The 16908-nt window shown below is 38.2% G+C and overlaps 1 protein-coding gene across 1 annotated transcript; it reads right to left on the bottom strand.

The window, feature by feature from the left end:
* Nucleotides 1-545: 545 nt before the first annotated feature.
* On the bottom strand, nt 546-11915 carry LOC141904589 (uncharacterized). Its single transcript, XM_074793205.1, has 3 exons — nt 11786-11915; nt 9838-10392; nt 546-3874 (listed from the first exon to the last, which is right to left on the bottom strand). The coding sequence occupies exons 2-3, from the start codon at nt 10346-10348 to the stop codon at nt 2499-2501; spliced, it is 1887 nt and encodes a 628-aa protein (XP_074649306.1). The 5' UTR covers nt 10349-10392; nt 11786-11915; the 3' UTR covers nt 546-2498.
* Nucleotides 11916-16908: the final 4993 nt, after the last annotated feature.

The following is a 16908-nucleotide window of genomic DNA, read 5'->3' as shown; positions in this document are numbered from 1 at the left end:
AGCACGGCAGTAAAACGGATGATGATCGCGATATACGAATACGAATTACGCTCCAAAAATTTCCATTGAATAGGGAGGAAAAAGGGTACTTAAAAATAATTACATAAACGATAATAAAAGCATTTAAAACTTAATAAACTGGACTCACACTCTACCGCAGAGGTTGCGACATCTACCGCAGAGATTCAGAATTACGATTTAGACCGGACCTGGTACCAGTTTCTGTCCACACACGCGTATTTAGACCGGTCCAAAATTTGCTCCGGACCTGGTTCGCTCTTTAAGACCGTGCCAAATTAGTCTGGTCTAAACTAGACCGGTCTAAATTTCGTCGAGTGAACGCGCCTCTTATGAACCATCGGATATTGTGAACATTTCATTATTCCCCCCAGCGATTCGTTTTTTAGAACCTGGTTTAGGAACCAGGTTCGCAATTAGCTACAAGCCTGCAAAATTAGTTCTTTTGAGTTAGTGAAATGCAACAAAAAACTCAAAAAAGAAACAAAGACACTCAATTCACAAATATTTAACTATAATTTGTCAGGTGTTAATGATATTAGATAACAAACAATACCGGCAATGTGTCACAACAGTTAGAGGAAAATTGAGACAATTTATTATGTACATAGATCTGCTTCTGTAGTGCCAACTGATATTTTTCTCCATCAGTATCTCTTAAGTATTAATGAGACGCACTATATGAATACATTCCTGTCCTCGTAAAACCTTTCACAAAATATTGTCGGCAGTGAACTGAAGGTAGGGGCGCACGAGCGTATTTTTTGCCCGATCATGGCAAATTTGTATATCGGTCGAAAAAATCGCCCGTGTGGCAGTTCACGGCGACGGCGATTTCGTCGGCCAGCATTAAACATGTTTGATATTAACACCCGATTATTTACGCCGGCGATCGGATCGCCCGCAAAAATTCGCCCGTCTGCCCGCACTCGGCGAATTCCGCCGAGCGATCCATTCCTATCAAACAATAGGACGCATCGTTGATATCACGTGATTTATTAACCGTCTCCCATTTAAACGGCGTATGCTGTCGGTTTGGTCGCTACGTGTGCCCGCTCTTAATCGGGCGTATAAATTCGTCGGCGGAATCAGGCAAAAAAGTACGCTCGTGTGCCCCTAGCTTTACAATATGTATATCATATAACATCTTTTTAAACATAATCAAAAAATTCTACTGAGAAGCAAATTTTAAAATACTGGTAGGGTCAACCATGCTCAGATTTGATTATCAATAAACCAGGGCTGATCAATAGCTATTCTATGATGATATAAGTCAAAATCTTATCAATGCTAGCATGAAATCTTCTGTCTGAGATAGGAATAGTATACTAAGTCAACCCAGATATACCACCACCGATTGATCCCCAACCTGCCTAACACCCCCTTCAAAGACTATACTTGAGCCAATTTATGAACCTCTTGTTAAATGATTTATAGGATCTGAAGTCATAAGATGTAACATAGATTTTGTATTGGTGGATGTGAAAATTTCCCAGCGGCACTGGGACTGGGACCAGCAAAATGTTACTGGTATACATTTCGGACCATTCAGATTGACAAACACTGGGGACATCAAATCATTCTACCAGTTTGAACAGAATGACGAATTGAATTACTGAAATTTATTACTTCGTTGTTCTTAAACTAAACTCATTCATTACTGATCATGAAATAATTTATTCATTTATGACAGGGTGTCATTTATTTATTACGTACGCATCAAGGGAGGGGGGAGGGGGGAGGGGACAGTGCAATTGCGTACTGTAACGCTTAATGTATATGAAAAAATGGCGGATTTTGCGTACAGAGGGGAGGGGGGTTGGAAAACTCAAATTTTATGCGTACGTAATAAATGAATGATCCCCAATTAGTTAACGAATTACATGCACAATGATATAAAATAGCATGAAAGCCATTATTACTGCATTGAAATTTTACCATTTTTGGTGGAATAGTCGTCAAATTTTGAAAATTATATCACGACTATCATCGAAAATAAGTGAGTCGCCGAAAATGTGGACTTCGCTATCGCGATAGTCTAAAAAGTGTGAAAGTATACAAAAAGTTCTCGGTAATCTTCTTTGGTACACCACCTAAACTTGCGTATTGTCAACATTTTAGAAAATTTAAAACATTTTAGTATTCGTTTGAAAAACTTACATCACCCCCACCGCTTAAGAATTCATTACGTACTAGGCCTACCAATTTCAATTACAAAGATATACTGTCCAAAGATTGATGAAAATGTGGTTTACGGGTTTCTTTTCTAGTTACACGTACAGACATTAGTCATTTATCACTATACTACAAACAGTGTACTTCACACTACAAATTCAATGGTGAATTTCTGAAATGGGTGCAGATTGATACCTGCAAAAAATACATTAGTCTATTCATGATAACTCCAAGCCAACTGTGAGTTGTCAGTTACTACTTATGAATCCACCTCTGGGATTTATAGCTGGGATCAGTAATAGTAATCATTTATGGTGTTTTTGTTTTGTAGATCGTGTGTTATGACTGCTATTACTACTATTATGACTGCTTCTTGTTTGATAGCCAGATGATGATCGATGCAATATATCAATGTCTACAGCGGTGGTGCTACTAGTAACTGTAGCTGATTGACGGTGCGTGTCTTGAACCCAAGACGTCAAATAATCCTGCCTCAGATTGGCCGACCTTGTCGAGTTATGTTCATTATTTTGATCGGAACCTTCAATCGGGCTAGACTGATTGCGTTTCTTCGCACTTTTCTTGGAACCTTTCTTCCTACGTTTACGCGGTTTCGAAATATGATTCAAATTATCATCTGATGAGGACCAGTCAAATCGGTTTTGATCCGGGGTGTTATTTTGTGGACAGGTCCCTGACGTGCTGGGTATTGACGGTGACAGAGGAGGTGTAGGTGAAAGTTTACGCTTACGAGCCTCAGCTGGGTTTGAAAGAACCGGTGAATGTTTGATTGCAGCGTGTTCTGGTGATTCATGCGATTTCTCACGTCTCCAATCTCGTTTTTCTGAAGCCGATTGCGAATCATCTGACTCACTTCTCAGAGAGGGCGAACACATTAAATTTACAGCTGAATCTGGCGAATATCTAGTTTTACTTCGATAAGAAGAAAACCCACAACTATCGGAATCATTTTCAGCCTCATAACGAGTATCTGACCGCACGGGAGAACGCTCCTGATTCGAATCATATTCGGATGGACTGTAAAGATATCCTGGATCTTGGTAGTTGTCATTATTTTGCAAGGAAGCGTTTTCTGACAAATCATTCTGACCAGATTCGTCATCGGAGCCGTTATGTCGAGTGGAGCCATTATAATCCGAAACGTAACTTTGCACAGAAATACCGTTATCAGACGCATCGTTTCTTGGAGAAGCGTATTCCGAAGGTGAACGCCCTAGAAACGATGGCGACGGAAGAGGACTATCAGAAAATCCGGCAAGTGAATCCGATCGAGCATCTTCATTCACATCATCATTATCACGGTAATCTATATCAGACTCAGCTAGAATATCACTCGAATTTTCATCATTACCCGAACGTACATCGTTTTCATCCGGATTTGCCCATGCGTCGTTATCGCCATCGTCATCACCATTGCCAAATAAATTTTCAATGTTACGCTCAATTTCATTCGTCGCGAATTCATCGGCAACATTATCTTCTTCCTCATTGCCAGAAAAAGATGTGAGATCATCATCATTTTGGAAATAATCATCGTAATCATCCATAAAATCACTGTAATCATCATTCACTGTATTATTATTCCTCTCCTCGACCTGCGACAGCTGCATTCTCAAATCTAAAACTTCAGTTTTCAAATTCTCCACAGTTTTCATCAAATCTGAAATGAATAAGATTTTCAAAATTGAATGAGCAGAAATCAGAAACATGATACAGTAGACTCTGCTTAAGTCAGAGCCGATCGACTTGGATTGCTGTTCAGACTCAATCAGTCATCTGTACAGCAGTTCTTTAGCTGGGATGAGCTGACAACCTATAAAATCTGTGGTATTTTTGTGGAGTTTCAAACGTGAACCAGCTGAAGGCGTAATTTCTTTAATTAAAAGCGTTTTCCGAGCACTTAAAGCGATCTTGAACCCATGCACGACTATTATATTTTGGAAGGTAATGGCTATTTCCAATGTGGCACATCCTCATTCGTTGACAATCAGCATCTCATGCATTACGGTTGAGGCTGAATTATTGCAGTAAAAATGTGGCGATGAATGCTCACTAAAAATCATCACAGCGTTTAATATCTGAAGGGGCTTGCCACATACGAGCGCGGCAACAGTAGTAGGCCTGTATACATTACTACTGTTGCCATGCGCGCGTCTCTGCAACGGATGATAAAATACATACACATGTAGTAGATACAAAATCAGTGTTGCAATGAAAACGCATTGAAATGCAATACGAGACAATAAGTAAAACAGGTGCTGAGCGCTTTTCAGTACACCAGATTACCAATTGCACCCGACCAGCTGCGTGGGACCATCATCACCCCCTTATACTTTTACATCATTTTAGGACTATTTAGAAGAATCATTTTTCAGTACCGAAATCCGCGGGGAAGTCTCATCCCTGCTTTAGAGAGGTGTTTAAGCAAGTGTAATGTTTGTTAGTAGATTAACCAAAAGCTACCCAGGGCCAAAACAAGGGTCTGAAATATTTAGAAATTCCAATGCATTTTCAAACAATTTCTAGGCACTTAAGTGACATTAACGAGAATATAAGCTAAATCTTGTAGTGTGTTGTAGACTATTGTCTTATTCATTGCGGGTGTAAAAAGTGCTCCGAAAAAATTGCCATTGTATTTTCAAAAGGGCACAGGAGAATTGCGACAGGAGCATGTGCTCCTGGATCGTTCTACCATATAGGCCTACTTCTTGGCTACCATATTAAATGGGAAAAACCACTCTTTCGTTCAAAGAAATATGACTTGGAGTATGTTTGAAAAGCATTTATTTGCTGATTTGCTTTTAGAAGGCATCAACCATGCAAAAGCTGCATACATGCAGTTATACCAGATCCCTATCCCTTTCCCTAGTAACTAGCATATGGGAATAAGAGGGCAGCCTACAGACACCAAGTCGACTTGGTAAAATGCTTTGACAATCTGACAGTTTTGTAATTCAATGCTACCTGGTGCAAAGAAAGTAATAGCCTCAAAACGTCCCACGCACGCCTTGTAGCCTACCCGCCACCCCCCGGCCCAGCACTCTCCCTTGAGGGAGTTTTCAAGGAGTTTTAGGCCTCGCTTTAGATGTTTTCAAGGGATCTAGGAGTCGTAGGGAGCCTATAAAATACAGTGCATACAATTGAATTGGATTGGATGAAATTTTGTCAATAAAATAAAATTGCATTTGATGTTTTTTCTTAGAGGATATAATTTGATTGATTTTACAATTCATGCACATGGCAAATTAGCATAGGCCTATCAAGGTCATCCAAGCCTAGCATCGATTTGAGAAAAAGATATTTTTCCTAACAGTTGTCAAGGATAAATTTTCTGTTGTGCAAAAACCAAAAGTCAACACACAGAAATCGATCTTGAAATACAATTTTTAATCTTAATTAAAATGAAATCCTGAAATAAAACAGTAGGCCTAGAAAACGCAGGTTCACCTAAACACCTGCTGATTTCTGCGGCTAATCCAATCATGGAGGAGACTTGGCTCTCTGACTGGCTTTATAGAACCGATAATTCTGCATTCAGATTTTCGTGAAAAAAACCTCCTGTAAATTCTAACGAGGCCTTTTTTCAAAATTTGTCTTCCTAGGAAGGAATTCGAGAATGGATAATGCTGTAATGCATGATATGCTCTCTCAGTTGCTTTGCTTATAATCTGAAATCCTTTAAATTACTTATGTATTTGTAAAGATATATACGTTGAGAAAACCTGGGAGTATGTGGGAGGGCGATATATCGGGGGTTGACCAATCTGAGGGTTGTGTTACAAACTTTAATGGTCCGTCTGTCCTGGATCTCGATGTTGGTGATAGGCTGTCCATGATCGTGCCTGAAATCCTCAGCATATCCATGATATCCTGGTGAAACTTGCTGCTTTTTCTGGCGAAGACTTGACAATCAGTTTTTATAAGGATAGTGATAGCCTGTTAATTGTCTGAGGGGGTGGGTATAGACAGCAGATTGACAGCTGCATAAAAACCTTTAACTTATCTACGCACGATACATGGAGACTGACAAGACTAAGATGGTCACAAATTACGTGAAAACTGCCAAATAAAAAAACATGTCTTAAGTATTTAGAGATCCCTTTCCCAAATAACTCATCAAGAATTTTAACAGATAATTGCAAACCATTTGTATTAGCTATTTGTAAGGTCAAAACTCAGGCCAAAAATGACCTTTCTGGGCATAAAATGGTCATAGGGCAGCAATTTTGTGTCTGATCAACCCGATATGATGGTGGGTCCTAGGGGCTTACATATCAATATGAAACATTAAGGTAGATTAAAGTGTCTTCGAAATTTCTCTTGAAAACTTCAGAACTGTGCAATAAGGGCTGATTATTTTGGCAAACAAAATGGCTGCCGGTCAGGCATCTTCAATCTGATCAGGCCATTTTTTTGGGCTGCAGACATGTTTAAGGTAAATTAAATATCATGAAAATCATTGAATCATCTCCGAAATAACTGGATTACGTCTGCGGGCGGATGGGACAGACAAACAACTGATGAATAGAGAACACAATAGCCCGCTCCAGTCCCAAGTGGGCTAAAAAGGCGCCATATTATTTAGGCTTTGGCCCACATATATCATTGGTACACATTATCTTGATCTGATAAAAGGTGCAATATAAGTAATGATTCATTGAAACATGGGCCAATGTTTCAATGAATCATTATTTATCCTAAATTGCCCAAGGTCTTTAATCTTGATTTGATAAAACTGTAGGAATAAAATCTAATAAAATTGTAGCGGTTTAAAGTTAAAGGGTAACTGACACTTTTTTTTTTATTTCAAAATATGATGTATTCTATTGATCTATACACTCATCTTCAACTGTTCTGTTCCAAAATGTTTAATTAACGCGCAATTTGTGATTTTGTAACAAGATTTTTGACCTCATTTCGTTGTTTACATCGCTTACTGTTCAGCGTCGGCTAAATCAGCAGGTGCGCGCTGCAACGTCATTACAGGCCGAGCTGAGAAATAGCGTCTATAGAAATGCGTTGAATTTTGAGGAAACTGCGTGTATTTTCCGTTATATCTCAATGCCAGATTGTTTTACAGCTTTGAAACTGGCCAGGGAGGTAAAAGGATCTATTGTCTATTGCATAAACCTATTTCAAAGAATCAATGAGTAATTTGAATAGGCTAAAATCGATCAAATTGAAGATGCAGATTTCAATCCGCTGCTATGAAGCTATTTTAAAGTACATTATGCTAAGCTCTCAGCACTGTTACTGCTGCTCCATAGTTCACCTATAGTTCAGCACCACAAGCATACTACAGTGTCTTATGTGATCACAGATTTCGATCTCGCTAAAGAATAAATAGATTTATATTCGTTTACTATTTACTATTTTTCAAAGTCAAAGTCTTTTCTAAGTAGGCCTAGTTTGAAAACTAACACTTCAAAACTCTACAAAAACTTTCATAAATTTCTACAGCCTTTACAACAAATATTCAAAGGATTAATGTTTTTCGATTAAAGTTACACGCTGCAGAAGAGTTTTGATAAAAACATCACAAATCTTTCACAAACATTATTTCTAAGTTTTAAAATAGGATGGATGAGGAAATATTCTTATTTTGTGACCAAAGCCGCTACCAATACAAGGTATATTTCAAGAAAAGAATTGAAATTATTCTTGCAGGTAATTCTGTCTTAGTTTCATCATCAGTTCATAAGTCAAAATATTCTTAGATCTAACCATGATCTTGCTTACTATCACTAAATGATATTACAAAACGATGATTTAAACATCCATGTTCCCTGCTGTCTACTAGAAAATGCCATGGATTGCTATTCAAATCCTATTTTTGCGCTTAGTTTGAACGGATATGGTCCGTTCAACAGCTAATTATAATCATTAATATGCAGACTTTCAAAATCAAGAGGCATTTTGTCTCAATTCGAACGCCAAATAGGTATAAAATTAAGTTGAATTGCTCTTGTAGCTTATTTCCTATTCATTTCTTTAGACATCATTTCCGAGCCGTTACTTTAGTGACGTAGTTCTATTAATAGACACAGCACCACGCGTTCAGCAGAAGCAATGTATACACTGAACAGGTGCGCGAACATCAAAATCATCAATTCTGACTAGATTGAAAAGATTTTTTGACGCCTTATAAAACGTTACCATTATGAAACCTAAACAATGTTAACCATTCAGCGTCATTTTACAAACGACAACCGTAAATCGATGTGCAAAACGTCACAGGTTTATGTGTACACATACAAGCTATTTGGCAAAATATTATTGATAAAGATGTAGAATGGCTCCCTGTGATTATATAATGACGTCTATTTGAACGTCGAAATGTTATATTGCATTGAATATCATGAGAAGATGTATTGTAATAGTAAAGGATGTATGATTATATCAGGAGCGGCAGGCATAAATAGAAATGATAAGTAAATCGGACTATTCGGTTAAATGGCGGATGTATACACGATTTGGAAGTCTGATTAAAAGTCAGACCCTGACATGGGGATGCTAGTGGAATGACGAAGCTATCTACGATCTGAGTAGGGCCGGCGTGAATTTCATCGGCGGCTACAAGCGGTAAAAAACGTGTTAACATATAATTTCAATATTCAAATGTTTTAGAAAATATGTTCGATATAAGGGGTATGCAAGTTTCATGAGATTAGCAATTTATAATAGCATAGCTGTCATATACGGCTCCGCGTCCATTGATGGCATGTGTATAAGGTGACAATTCAATTCAATACTTTATTGATCCTTATTACATTGAAATTCCGGGATAAAATTGAAAAAACTTACAAATCTTAAAATAAGAAAATACAAAATACAAGACACACGGTTAATTCATACAGAATAACATGAATAAGTTCTTTAAATGACAATGTCTACTTCAACCCAGACTCAAGTCTAGGATATCGAGTGACAACCAAACCGGGCCCCAGGACCGGGCCGGCTGGCTACACGATATGATCAACGTCATGATGAAGCAAACATCCAAAGAACTCTTTCTTCAACCATGGAGGCAATGAAGTTGCAGACCAGCTTAGAGGCAAAAGTGAATCGATGTCGGTCACAAGTTGACAATTTTTTTAAAATTAGACCAGTTGAAGACTGTATCATCTACCCAATCGCCAAATCTCATAATTCCCCAAATTTCTTAAAACTTCGATTTCAAATTTGCAATTCCACATTAGCTTCTCGCAGAAATTCTACATTTTTTCGCAGGCGTCAAATAATTTATTAAAGTTAATTTTCTTGTTCCAATTATGAAATCACCTAGCCTTATTGTATACTATAATATATCGTTTAGTGTAAAAAGTAGAAAATCTTAAAAAAAGTGTCAGTTACCCTTTAACAAAAAATGGAGAAACTGACCAGTTGGGCTGCAAATTTGTCTAGGATAGATAAAAACATCAAGATAATCCATTAAGGCGTCTTCAAAACTTTCCAGAATAACTAGATTCTGTTTTATGGATGAACGACAAAAGTGAAGGCAATAGCCAGCTATAAAACTATCGTATCTAGAACATAATATATCAAATCTAATAATCATATCAAATATCTAGAAAAGTTTCCAGCAATGTCAACCTCCAGAAATCGATAAAACGGCTTACTTACCGGCAACCATATTTCTCAGTGATTCCACACAATTATGAGTGATCAAATCTTTGGCTAGAATATGAAGGCCACATTGTTTATTGCACTGGATTTCTTTCCAGTCACATTCCGAATCGTGCTTTGCTTCGTGCTTTGCTAAAATCTCACGTTGACACTTCTTATATTTACAACGAATGAATCGATAGTCACAGTTATCCTGATGAAACTGATCAAAGAACTCGACGACAAACTGCACCGGGCAGCCATTTGTGAAATTCTTGCATCGTATTTCGAGTTTATTGATCATGTTCTGTATAAGCGGCAGTGCAGGTTTCAGGTGAGCCTCGAGCAGCGGAGAATGACGACACGTCGGACACGAATCTTTTGTATCGAGCCATCGAGTAACGCAAATACGACAAAATACATGTCGACAAGGACTTTCCACTGGTTGGTCTAAAACAAACTGACATATGCAGCATATGAGTTCGTGATCGGGGGGCTTCACGAAGCAATCCACATCAAATCGAGACATGACGAGGACAATCGTCGTCCTTAATACCAATGGTGAAACTTGTCCTAAAAAAAGGCAAAACCAAAACGTTACGTTATTACTGAGTATGGGGTCATTCATTTATTACGTACGCATTAGGGGAGAGGTCAGTGCAATTGCGTACTGTAATGCTTAATGTATACGAAAAAAGTTTGTGTACAGAGGGAAGGGGGGGTTGAAAAATTCAAATTTTATGCGTACGTAATTAATGAATGATCCCAATCTACTACGTTGATGACTTTAATAAACAAATGACTTAGGTATGGTATTCGCTTACTACACGTCTAATGGCTGAAATGGACCTGCAAAAAAAGTGGCCAGAATGTTACGTCAGGTGTACCTGAGAGTGAGACCACAGGCACTTGAATATGGGCTTTGATAATGGATAAATATTTAATAATTCACCAGCGATACGTTGTTCCTACTTCGATAATCCGCCATGTTTTATAATATTTTACCCATGATGCAACGCGCGCCCGTCGTTTAACTATACTATACAGAAAGGCTGTATCGATTCTATCTCCGTAATGCTTAAATCTACCCGTAATTATCGGGACAGCCGAACACTGCCGATGATTGCCGAAGTACGTCCTTAGTGTCAATTTTAAACCTGAAATATAAGGAGCGCCCATAATTTCAATTGTAGATGATTTTTTTGGAAACATTGACACTGTTTTAGCTCCATTAAAGATTTTAACTGGCAACAAAATTGATTTTTGAAAATTCGCGATGCCTCTTCAGGATTGCTGTGACGTCATCTGTCCCGATATTTGCGGGTAGATTTAAGCATTACGGAGATAGGAACGTTTCCAGCCTTTCTGTATAGTATAGGTAGACGAGGGATAGAACGTAGTAGTGGCTTTCGGATAATGTCATATTTGATAAGATTTTCAGTTAATATGAGGGACGCATTGGATCATGGGTAAAACAGTTGCATCATGGATAATACGGGTTATAGGCCTAACGTTCGTTACCGGAAGTAGGTATCAGTTTTCGCGTCAACCGACTACATTTCAATGAAAATCCGTCGGTTCAAATTTCCAGTAAGCATTTTCTCAAAAACTATAGACGCACTCACCTCTTCCAAGATTTTCCAATTTTTTGAGAAAATGCTTACTGGAAACTTGAACCGACGGATTTTCATTGAAATGTAGTTGGCTTACGACGCGAAAACTGATACCTACTTCCGTCCAGTAACGAACGTTAGGCCTATAACCCGTGGCAACCCCATTGGTGTTTTTATCAGAGATTACGATAAATTTTATCATTTTTAACACACCAACAAGGTCAAAGCCCATATTCAAGTGCCTGTGGTGAGACTAAGAGTATTTTAGCAATAGGCAGGCATGATGAATTTGTGTTGAATTTTGAATGAATCGAATGTGAAGAAGGATGAATGAATTGGTTCGGTTTACACACCACCCGCAGGACGATCTGATGTATTCACACTTTACTGGTCACTCGATAATTTCCTCGACTCTGCATCAAAAGCGCAATAGCTGACTCAAAATTGCTGCCATCAGTTAACTTGTTAACTTGACCATTAATGAGTAAATCGATCGCTCCACTCCACCTCCGCTCCCGATCCAATCAGTTGCACTAATTATCAAATAAAACCTGTCATCGTGTCGATGTCGATACATGTTCGGTATGTTGTAGGCGCTGAGAGGGCCGGCTCCGTCGCTGAGATACTTATTCTGATGGGTTACTGTAGTAGTGGCTTTCGGATAATGTCATATTTGATAAGATTTTCAGTTAATTTGAGGGACGCAGGTTCTTTGTCGAGATTTGTGAAGTGGACCAACGGGCACGGTTTTTGGCCACGCACTTATTGTCGACCAAATAGCAATTTTCACTACGTTTATTTCTCTCCGCGACTTGAGTAGATCCAAAAACACGTTATTTCGTTTTTCAGTCTTCAGAACGTCAGAAAAATTCTGCGAAAAAATCCCAATACTTTTAAATGACTCTGGATCACTGTGCCCGACTACTGGTAGATGGGAAACCAGTAAAACTATTTTTTGAGACTAAAATAGAAATAAAGAATCAGCTATTCGAAATTCAATTTTTTTTCGAAATTTAGACGGAAATCAGGGAAAATTTTTTGAAATGTTATGTTAATGTGAATCAATAATTGTTTCTTTGATCGATGAGGTCACCGCAAGAATCCAGCTATATGGTGACGGTAAATGTTGACATCAATTTGCAACTATACACAATGTATTGTTAAAAATTGATATCAACATTTGATGTTGATCAACGGACTGGTTCGCCCGTTTTTGCTTGAAATATTGCGAATCACTTTTTGCGGGACTTTAATACAAGCAATACGCCAACTATTTTATCATTGGTCCATCCCTTGCGTAACGTGGTCCATCACATAACATGCCTATTATCGATGGATGAACGTACTGTGGTCTATTAACTTTATTAACTATGATCGATTTTATGATTTTTGTATTCGAACATTAATACTTAACTTAAAATTCATTCTTAAAAGTCTTTAAACTTGATAAAAGGCCTAATTCTCTGTGATCGATATAACGATGTGGAGTCCGCCACTCAGGGTTTTTGCGAGGGTGAAGTTGGGCCCCAGAAAAAGTGGTATGGGCCTATAGTGCCTACCGTTCTATAAAAATGCACCTTGAAAAATATCAATTATTTACGTAATTTATTAAAAAGCGTTATCAATTGCGCGGAAAGTGCGCGAGAGTTTAGTTCACGCAGAACGGGAAAAATTGATGTTTGCAAGGAAAGTACCCGGTATATGATATGTGAGTGGATTTTATCGAGTACCCGGTACGCAAATTTGGAGGATTTGCGACGGAAATGCGTTGCGTGGCGTTAGTGAAAGATCACTGGGCCTATTGCGATGAAAACGATCCACCGAATTCTCTTTCCAATCTTAGTTTTTCAAAGAACATTCATTTTTTATGCGAAGGCCACAGGAAGTAAAACTGTAGCAAAAGATGCAGAATCAATGAGAGAAATATATTCCCTAAAACTACTGCGACTTTGGCTTGAGTTATGTCATTGAAGCAGATGTGGTGATATGTGTTCGGGGTTTCTGGGGCCCACACTTGTTTCAAATGACAAAATAGCCTTTGGATATTTCAAACAGATGTGCACACGGCCATACACGGCCAATGTCTTTCATGTGGTACCAAAAATTTGTCAATGCCAAGTGCACTAGACTGCGACAACCCGTGACAAAGTTTCGCCGTTTCAAGTATAGATTAACACCATGCATATGTGTCATAGTGAAAAACAATTTTATACGATATTGAAGATGCACTCTCGCAGATGGCGGTTTTAAAACACTGCAATTTACCAACCATAGTAAAACTGTGAGTTCTGCATTCCTCAATATCAGGATATCATCAGCCATCACCAAAAATGAGTTTGCATGTTAGAGCTGGCCGGTTAACTGATCCAGATTATGGTAGACCGGTAGGCTCCCACAGTGCTGACGACAGTGTTATGTTTTTGGGCCAGGGAGCTAGTTTCGGTGACGATATTTTAGCTATAAACTAATACTTTACATTCATGTTATTTTCACAATTCGTCATAAATGAGAGATGTTAAATGTTGGGTCCAGCGCAAGCCTTTGAGGGGTGCACTTCCAAGACCCACGCGTGTTAAGGTACTAGGCCTATACTCTCTATTGAGATAATTCAGAAATTGACATCTGTTGGAAATATTCCGCGCGATGGATGTCCTCATTGGTGATGTGTCGATTGGTGCCACCGGGTTAGTTTGGGTTCGGTATATTGTTCCGCGGTCCCTTACTCTATTGTCTTTTTCCTCTATTACAAACTCCGGTCCCTGGCGAGAAAGTCGACCACGAACACAGAAACCCGAAAACCAAGGAATAAAAGGAACTCCGGATTTAGATATGATAATACTCAACTTTTATTCTAACAATTTTAACTTAACTTTAGTCTCAACAATTTATAAAATTCCCTACCTTTTAATTTTGAATTTTGTTACAAATCCCACACACAAGAAGATACAATTCAACCAGATAGCCGAAAGTTATCTGTTCTATAGTCTTCTAGTGCTTCCCCTGAAAATGCTTTCTAAAATAGTCCGCTCTCTCTCGAGGTGCGGCCCCTTTTATACGGCTGCGTCCACACCCAAGAAAAGTCCAGAACCCTGCTTGCGGCCAGCCGTAAAAGGGAACGAGCAACCAACGCAGCACCACGACGCAGAGCTGGGGTCCTGATTCCTAGACTTTTCATTCGCTGCTAACTTTAACCCGGCCCTCGACGTCATGATACCTGCCGGTCTGCTCTCCTTCTCAACCGCACCGAAGAGATTACATACTATTTTTCCAACCCTCGAACTCATTTATTTTAACTTATCCAATGATTACAATTCCCACAATGAACGGTATTTAATTTTGTCTAAATAGTAATATACAATGTAAGCCGAAATATCATTTTTCTTATTTATATTTTTATCATCATTAGTACATTCAAAATTAAACACACAAACTTTTATTAATTAAAATAATAAAACCCTTTAATGTCACTCTTTAATATTACTCCTTATTATCGATTTATCAGACTAAGGGTCAGCGAGTGTTTCATAAGTTTATTTCATAATTGCTCATTTCCACGAATTCTTCTCATGACTACAGCGCCGTAATTACCTTCAAATGATTTAGAATGCTCGTCTGATACAAGTATAAATGTTTCAGACAAACAACCATTAAGGCGGATAATGTATTATCGTACAAATGATAAATTGTTTGGCAGTTGAAATGATAAATTGTTTGACAGTTGAAATGATAAATTGTTTGACAGTTGAAATGATAAATTGTTTGACAGTTGAAATGATAAATTGTTTGACAGTTGAAATGATAAATTGTTTGGCAGTTGAAATGATTAATCTGTCAATTTAAATGTTATTCATGTAAATTATGTTTATATATATATGATTATTTTAAGAGGAATAGGGGTAATAGGCTTTCAGGTTAAAGGTTGAAGGGGCGAGTGAGTAAAAAATGAAAATAACAATAATTTACAGTTGAATTAGGAGTGTGCGCGACTAATTCAACTGTAAATTATTGTTATTTTCATTTTTTTACGAGCTCGACCCTTCGACCTTTGGCCTGAAAGCCTATTATCCCTATTACTGGAATCGATACAGTTACTAGGTGATTAGAAACCTCTGCGAAAATTTGTAAATCCAGTATCCCTGCTGCTTTATAGGCCTACTGTCCCAGCGAATCCACGTACGTGGTACTCGGTAATGTATGGCCAATATTCTTGACAGTTCATGAATTGAAGATGCATTCTAGGTTAAAATTTATAAAAAATGTCCACAAAAACCCAGCAATGAAACAAACAATATTGCATATTTTGATATTAGGGGACTTTTACGAGATTTCATGGATCAGTTTTCATGAATCAGAAACTGTTTTCACATTTCATCATTTCTCATTCATCAAATGCAATTTAATTGTGAAAACATGTTTCACGTCAGCTGAAATTGTCGCTTAGAACTGAAAGAGTATATTGAATCTAATTCACAGATGATTTATTTGTTTGACAAAATTCTACAATAAATTTTTATCAAAATCTCACCCAGAAAACTTCTAGTCACATGCAACACGGTAATTTGTAATTTGATTAATGGAAATAAACATTCAGAAAGTTAGCCTCGACGGAAATGAACTCCTCGAGTGTGGAACCTCATCCAAACCTTGAAGTCCTCGAGGGTGTGGATCGATCGATCCGCGTCATACCTTGAACTCCAAGTGCGGAGCCCTATCACAAACATTGTGAACCAAAAAATGAAATCCGGTGTCCAAAGTGACCAGATGTGTTTCATTTCATTTTTTCAGGTCATAGAAGTGAATTGTAACAAGTCCTTCAATCTGTCGGAGTGTCCTAAACTCAAGGCTGAGTGTTAAATTAGGTCCGTTGATTCAATCGAATTTCTAGGAAACTTCATGGGATCAGCTCATTAAACAGCATGCACGGTTTTTGGGACAGCTGTGTCGTCATATATCATATAGTTGGGATGATTATTATGTTGACGACTTAAACAAATGGCGACTTGGTTTGATTACGTTCGAGATACTCATTCTGATTTAAAATAGAGACGACTTTAAAAATCTGACGACTATAAGCGAGTTAGACATTTTATTTGACGCGGGTCGGTGCGCGCATTTTTCATAATTTTCTTTTTTTCAGATATAGTCATACCTCGATTTAACGCCTACTGCCTGGATTTCATTGGAAACTGAACATTCGTATCTAAAATGTACAGGAAAAACCCCAATTTACCGCCCCTCGCATACCGCCACAGCCAACGTAATCTCCTAGTACAAATGTATTACAATATTTCCCGATTTACTGCCATCTTTGAGTAACTTGATCTTTAATAATATTACGATACGCCACCATGAAACGATACCGATGTCCTGGTTCATCGATCCGATGATCACCACGCTTTGTTGCAAGTCTATCCCACCGGTAAGGTACGGTAATTAAAACTATTTCATTAGATGGCACCGACACCGAAACGAATTG

This window comes from Tubulanus polymorphus, chromosome 4, assembly GCF_964204645.1.
Source record: "Tubulanus polymorphus chromosome 4, tnTubPoly1.2, whole genome shotgun sequence".
Lineage (NCBI taxonomy): Eukaryota > Metazoa > Nemertea > Palaeonemertea > Tubulaniformes > Tubulanidae > Tubulanus > Tubulanus polymorphus.
This window is presented reverse-complemented; position numbering and strand designations above follow the sequence as displayed.